At 36.1% G+C, this 7314-nt stretch overlaps 2 protein-coding genes across 2 annotated transcripts; one reads left to right on the plus strand and one right to left on the minus strand.

Moving 5' to 3' along the window:
- Positions 1-1060: 1060 nt before the first annotated feature.
- Positions 1061-5501, plus strand: FDP41_001452 (uncharacterized protein; the record flags this gene model as incomplete). The annotated part of the gene is made up of 11 exons (XM_044704538.1): positions 1061-1745; positions 1803-1912; positions 1975-2090; positions 2152-2300; positions 2366-4035; positions 4114-4488; positions 4573-4744; positions 4798-4933; positions 4991-5043; positions 5102-5221; positions 5284-5501. The coding sequence occupies 11 exons, from the start codon at positions 1061-1063 to the stop codon at positions 5499-5501; spliced, it is 3804 nt and encodes a 1267-aa protein (XP_044564248.1).
- A 608-nt stretch (positions 5502-6109) lies between these two features.
- FDP41_001453 (uncharacterized protein) lies at positions 6110-6928 on the minus strand (the record flags this gene model as incomplete). The annotated part of the gene is made up of 1 exon (XM_044704539.1): positions 6110-6928. One exon carries the CDS (start codon positions 6926-6928, stop codon positions 6110-6112), a length of 819 nt encoding a protein of 272 aa, XP_044564249.1.
- Between the last annotated feature and the right edge of the window lie 386 nt (positions 6929-7314).

The raw sequence follows: 7314 nt of genomic DNA on the forward strand, positions 1-7314 counted from the left end.
AAAAAGAAACTCTCTAGCGTATTTTCAAGATTCCTCACCTGGAACAATGTAGGCTATGCTTTGTTTTACTTGTATCTCATGATATCCACGTTGAGTCTAGCAGTGCCTTATGAAGATCATCGTAGCTATCACTGGGGAGATTGGGGAGTTTATATCATGATGGTAAGTTGTTATATTCTCGTACCTCTCAGTCCTGAGATAAATCTCTCGATTGTTGTTGTAAATTTGTTCGACTTTTTGACATGAATTCTGTCAACACTCCACACGCTATATCTACACTCAATCGGCAATGCATCGCAGGTATTTGGATTCTGTCGATCATGGCTCATGGAAATGGTTCCATATGTGGGCATTATTGTCATCAGTGGAGCTCTGTTGCTTCTTATTGCTACTGGATCAATTATGTTTTATGTTCTCTATAGATTCTCCAAAAACGGCTCTCGGTATACCAAAACACTACAAGCAATCATAAGTGTTCTATTTGTCTTTTTCATGGTCATTCATATTCCCTCAACCCACATTCTTACCTCATTTATTAATTGTGATTTTAATACCATGACTTTGATACGATTTAAGAATGAGAGTTGCCAAAGTATCACTAATTATGTGCTCATCGTTCTGTCTTCTCTAACTCTCATACTCCAATTAATAATAACTCAATTTGGGGTATTATTTTTGTTGATTTGAGCCCTTTGTCAGATACATTTTCTAACATTTCCAATCCAATACTCATCATGTATCTAGTATTTACAAACCAAATTTATTGGATTGCTGTGCAATTAATTCCCTATCAGTACAGCTATGTATTACCATGCTTATCCATACTCATTTCAATTATATTTATCGTCTACTTGTTTTATAGTGTTCCTTGCTTTACGAGGTGGGAAAATTCAATTTGGGCAGGTTTTGGATTTGCACGGATTGCATTTTCTATTGCTACTCTACTATTGACTACGATTGGAATTGAAATGACGCCAGAGAATGCAAATGTTCTCGGAGTTTCTATTGCAAGTGCATCCTTTATTTTTGCGCTGGTGTTATTTTGTTTGGGTTTTTAATTATGGAAGTCTATACAAGACGTGTCTACAACTCGGTTCGAGATTTAATTACTCTCTATCTAGTAACAGATGACAACACGAATGGATGGAAACAAGCACCAGAAACAATCTTGATTTCTTCTCTTTGCCAATTAATTGATGAAGAGAGCAAATACAGAAATGTCAATCTATTTTTGAGATTTGTAGCTCCTCTTGGAAAATTGATTTACAAGCATCCAGATTTCAATTTGGCTTTATCTTTTGTGAAAGGGGCAATTTCTCAAAAATCTTTTCACGACATTGATTTGTTTGTATCTGCAGCAACTTTAATATCAAACTTTGTTCAAGATGATGCAAATGCTTCAATATTTGCTTCAACTTTATTGAATAGAGCATTGAAATTGCACCCAACATTTATGAAGAGATATTTTATTCATTTGAGAATTAAGGAGATGGAGATTCGATCCACACAAGGAAGTAAAAAGAAGGGAACTTTAGAAATGAAAACAATTCTTCAAAAGTTGGAAAATAAGCAACAAAAATTGAAACATTTACACAAACTCTTTTGGAAAGAATTGATGAATGAAATAGTTTCAGAATCCAAACTAATCTCCATTAATCAGCAAATAGAATTAATAACAGTTGAATGTGAAGTGTTGTTTAGTACTCTCATGATAAATTTTGGAAGTGATAAATCTGCAATTAGAGGTATGTTTTAGATACAATTTTCGTGATGGCTGATTGTATTTTGTTTTTTTTACTTAGCCTATGCTCAATTTTTGGAAAATTTTCTCTTTCAAAAGGAAAGTGCTGCAGAGTTGTTCAATGAAGCCTGTTTGATCGAGGAAGAGGAATCTAAAAAAAGTGGCCGTACAGTCAAGAAGGCCCACATTGAAGTCAAACAGAATACTGCCATTTCCAACAATCACACAAACAGATGAAAAAAAAAGTTGAAAGAGAAGATCTTTTTGATGAAGAGCTTGATGCAGATAGTTTTGGAGGGTCCTCTGATGTGATCCCATCATCCCAAAAGAAGGAAATACTTTTCAGAAGGTAAGAATTTATTTATCATTGGTATTGACGACCTTGTGTTTTGATATGTTTCCGTTTATAGTGCCTTGTTATCAAGAGAAGATCACAAACCAGTATACGTATCCTTTTTACTATTCGTTGCTCTATGCATTAGTATGCTCATTGTTGGGCTAGTGATTAATATTACATTCTCGAACGAGATTTCCTCCAAAGTGTTTCTTGTGAACCAAGGTATGTACAGTTTCGGAATTGGTCTGTAGAAATGACAATTATTTATATTCATATTATGGAGCCAGCTTGTACAATGAACTCAGTCAGTCATTTAATTGCTTCCGGTATCCGTTCTTTACAATCTACAATCAAATACAAAGGTATAAATGATACTGGATTGATGGTATCTTTTAAAGCCCACAAGGACAGGTTAATTGTTTTGCAAGACAAGGCTAAGACAGTTCAACAGTTATCCAAATCCGTTGGAATATTTACGACCGAGATGAAACATGATTTTACAACGGATTCTGTCTCTTTGAGAATGCCTATCATCTCCAAAAATCCAACACTCGAATATGAGCTCCAAAACACTTCTTTGTCTGAGACAACCAAGCTATTAATCACAAATATTGACACATTACTCGGATCAACTATTCAACAGTATAATATGACACGTGATTCCTATGTATTCCTCTTTTTCTGGTTGAATCGAGAGCCCTTAAAGGACGCCTATGAAAAATTTTGTATTAATTTTATTGATAGAAATCAAATTGTGGCAATGGAAAGACGAATGATTTACATTATACTAGCTGTGTGTATTAATGCAATAATGCTTCTGACAAGCGCTATATTTTTGGTGGCAATCAATATTCATCTTCGCAACACTTTTAAGGTTGTAAGATTATTTAAACATATTGATAAGGATCAAGTGGGTGCCATATTTCATCATCTCGATACAAGCACCAAAGACAACATTCAAAAGATTGACAGTACAAATTTTACACCTATGAGAATGATATTACTCTCGATATTAGCATTAATGTTGTGCTACTTCTTATCATCCTCCTTGATTATGACTGAATTCTTTTTGAACTTAGATGATTCCTATATCTCCATGTTGAATGTGGCTGAAGCCACACGGGTGTTAATGCATAGCCAGGTCGTTAACTTTGGTTTGGATGAGCTTGTTTTTGATCAAAATATGACACCAGGAGAAAATGAACTGTATTTCTTGAGCAATAAGGTCTATTTAGCACACTCTATTGATTCGTGGAATAATTTGATTTATGGAGCCAACTTTAATAATTATCGTTCCATTCTTTCTGAAGGCATGGATTCTGTGATACCCAAAAAGAATTGTTCTGCGACCGATTATTCCTGCTTAGGGCTCGATCAGCTGCTAGACCTATTATCTTCACAAGCTGACCAAATGAACAATCAGGCCTATCATCGATTGTATGACCCCCTTACACTCTTTGAAAGATTCATGCAGTTTTATAACGCAAGCAAAATTATGGCCTACAAACTCTATGCCTTTATTGATGCATATGTTGCTTTGCATCAAACACCATCACGAACGCTAACAGGCATATTTGCATCCTTTGGATTCATTACATTGCTGGTCCTCACCTATTTCACTAACAACCAATTTCAAAAGTATTGGAGTCAGATTCAACAATTGAGAACGTTGATGTGTTATGTGAGCTGGGAAACATTGGACAACTCTGATCAGCTCAGAGAATATGCTCTTCACTTCCAATTTGTGTCTAAAAAGACATCTTCTAAGAAAGGTAGATTTGGTAGACTATTATCTTTAATTTCCCCTGTTTCTGATAATGATGATGAGCAAGCGTTCGCACAAGTTAAAGCTGTCCTGGATAGTACTGTGGAGGGATCAATTATTTGCAATATCGATGGATCTATTAAGTTTTTCTCGAAAGCAGCTCAAGAAATGTTCGGTTACAGGCCATCCGAGGTATGTCAGTAATTAACAGGTTGCAATTTTTTTTAATTTAATAATTTTTTTTGAAATTTCATTTATTCAATATTTAAGGTGGTGGGAACTAAAATTTCGGCCCTTTTTTCAAAGAAACAAGTCATTGAAAAAATAGAAGCCACTATTGAGAGAATGAAGAAGGCAACAAGTAATTTCGGAGAGACGTTTGAGAAACTTAAGGCACGTAGGAAAAATGGAAAGTCCTTCCCCGTGAGAGCTAATTTTTGCGTGAGCGTTATTGATGGAGACAATGAAAAAACAAAGAAATTAATCATTAGTTGTTTTTTGAAAGATATTACAAATGAGTTGAAACATGCAATACTAATTGATCAAGAGAAAGCTAAATCGGAAGCTTTATTGTTGAACATTTTACCACTTCCTGTTGCGAATCGCCTCAAAGCCGGAGAAAAGAACATTTATGAAAATATTAAGGTGAGTATTGGAAATGATGAAAACATTTGTCTAGACTTTGTATATATATATATATTTATATTCATTGAAATTGATGTAAATTAGGATGTCACGTGTTTATTTTCAGACATTGTCGGATTTACAAGCATGAGCAGCAAATTAGAGCCACATCAAGTCGTTGAAATGCTTAATATTATTGTTAATCAATTTGACCTTTTATGTGAGAGACTTGCTTTGGAAAAGATTAAAACAATCGGTGATGCTTATTTCTTAGCAGGTTAGTATACAAATCATACATTCTAACTCACTATAATTAATTCACAAACAAAGGTGGTTTGCACAACAAAGAGACCGATCACCCCGAAAAAGTCTTACTTTTTGCGTGTGGCCAGTTCTCTATTCTTTACAATTACAATGTGAAACGAAATGCCAATCTAAATATTCGTGTTGGTATTCACACAGGAAGGTATGTTCTCTCATTATTAGGAAATTTTTGATGTTAATGTTTTTACATGGAACTTAGTGTTACTGCTGGTGTTCTAGGTTCATCAAAATTTAGTTATGACTTGTGGGGTGGTAAGTAAAGATTTCAAATATGAAATTTATAATGTTATGTCACTTATCTCAACATTAGACACGGTGAACACAGCGTCACGCATGGAATCTACTGGTATTGGTGGAAGAATTCAAATTTCTCGCCAAACCTACGAACGCGTTTATGATTTGTATGAATTCGAACCAAGAGAGGTCGAAGGTAAGTTGTGTGAAAAGGTTTTTACAACTGGTTGTTCAATGAAATGACTGAACTTTCCAAAGTCAAGGGCAAGGGACTTCAAACCACTTATTTACTGTCTCAAAAGTATCATCAGAATCCAGATCCTCAAGCTGAAGCTTTCAATGCCAACAAATTACTTGGATTTGAACTTGCAGAAGTGAATCAAGAAGAAAACACCAATTTGAGCAAGTATCATTTATCAGTAGAGCCTTCTGAATACGATGTTTCTGAAGCAGAAGATGAAGAAAGGAAAGAATAGTGTGGTTGACTTGCCCATGAATTGAGACCGCTGTCCCAGATTTAGTATTTTTACCAAGACTCGGGTCTCATTAAAATCACATTTCGATATTGGAACATTTTCTCTTGTTTTGAGGCTTAACATCAACTTACAGACTTCTCATTCACAGAACCATGTCAACAAGTGTTCCAATTCAAGTTCAAATCCTTTTCTTGCAGTTGAAGAGTGACAACTTTTTTGAAGGGTGAACCTGACACTGTTGTATGGAGAGAAAATTGATCATTATTCAAAAAGAAATAACATGCATTCTCACGCTCCCAACGCAATGATCCAGGATCAAGATCATCATGATGTTAAGACACAAAATGGTCAATTTTTATGGTTTGCTGTTTTTAATGTGGTTGCTTGGCTTGCTGTGGTCATCACAACAACATCATCTCACTAAACTCAGTAGCTTCTCAGCTTCTCCTCTAACTCTCCAACGTTGCTCCCCTCACTCCTCTACCTTGTAAATTATTAAATAATTGATTTAATCAGCAGTACTGTCATGCTCTTGGTCACTATGCAAATGGTTGTCACAATAAAGAAGATCATTGTTTATTGTTCGTTTTGCACAACTACTGGTGTCACTATTCCTCCTCTTCTTCGCTAGATGCTGCAGCATCTCCTCCTTCTTCCTCTGAATTCTCTTCCTTGTATGGCCCCAACGGAGATGGTGCTTGTGGTGTGTCCAAAACGTTCGGATCAAAACCATCTCGGATCATGTCTCGTTCCAATTGCACTCTTGGTACTCCGACCTTATATAACAATCGGAAATATCGAGCAAGACGAGGGTCTTGTTCGCATGTTGGGATATTCGAAGCAGTAGATGTGTCTCCAGACTCGATACCACCTCGAACGGATGGCAATACCGTATTCGAATGATCAGAAGTGCTTGCGACACCTGTAGTGACAGGCAGAGGTGGTATCACCATTCCAGTTGCTGTCATTGGAGGTGGTGGCGGAATCACTCCTGATGAAGTTGAAGAACCAAATCCTGGTGGAGGTGGAGGAATGTTTCCTGTCGATGATGGAGGTGGAGGTGGAACATAACCGGAAGATGATGCTCCGAACGAAGGATCATGGATGGGTCCAGCTGCTGTTGTCGTTGTTGTCGGAGAATTCACAGAATTTTCAAATTCTTTCATTTTGGCTTCCATTCCATCAATAGATTTTAATTTACTTTCGAGTAGTGAGAGTGTGATTTCGATTCGAACCAAATCATGTTGTGCTGCGTTGAGTTTTCGTTCACATTGGAGTGAAAAATTATTTAATAAATTGATGGTTTGAATACAAAAAGTATTGACCATGTCGAGAGTGTGATAGAATTCAATCGGAGTGTTCTCGATTTTTCGGTGAGAGGGGTTGGTCCGAAAAGAGGCAGACATGTTTCGAGGTGTTTGAGACATTTTTTTAAAGTTGTGCACCAGTGATGCCAACAATAAACTAATTAGATTTTTTTAAAGTTGTGAAATAAAAAAATCTTGACATTTGGCATTTTATGAAGCCCATGCAGTTTTTATTCACACCATTTCGAGCAGAATCTAACAAACTCACCCACACCACAAATGATCAACCCAGATCACATACCTTTGTCTATTCATCTTGCAATTCATGATGACCATCATATTGATGCAATGAATGGTCATTTCTTCTTCTCCTCTCCTCCGAATGCTCAAATTCTTCCGATGACGCCATTAAGTTTTTTCGATCTTTATAAAATCGATAAAACATCACGACCGCACACACTCCACAAATCAAACTTCCAATAGCACTAATAATTCCAATAATTTTC

The sequence above is a fragment of the Naegleria fowleri genome (assembly GCF_008403515.1).
Source record: "Naegleria fowleri strain ATCC 30894 chromosome Unknown tig25, whole genome shotgun sequence".
Taxonomy (NCBI): Eukaryota; Heterolobosea; class Eutetramitea; order Acrasida; family Naegleriidae; genus Naegleria; species Naegleria fowleri.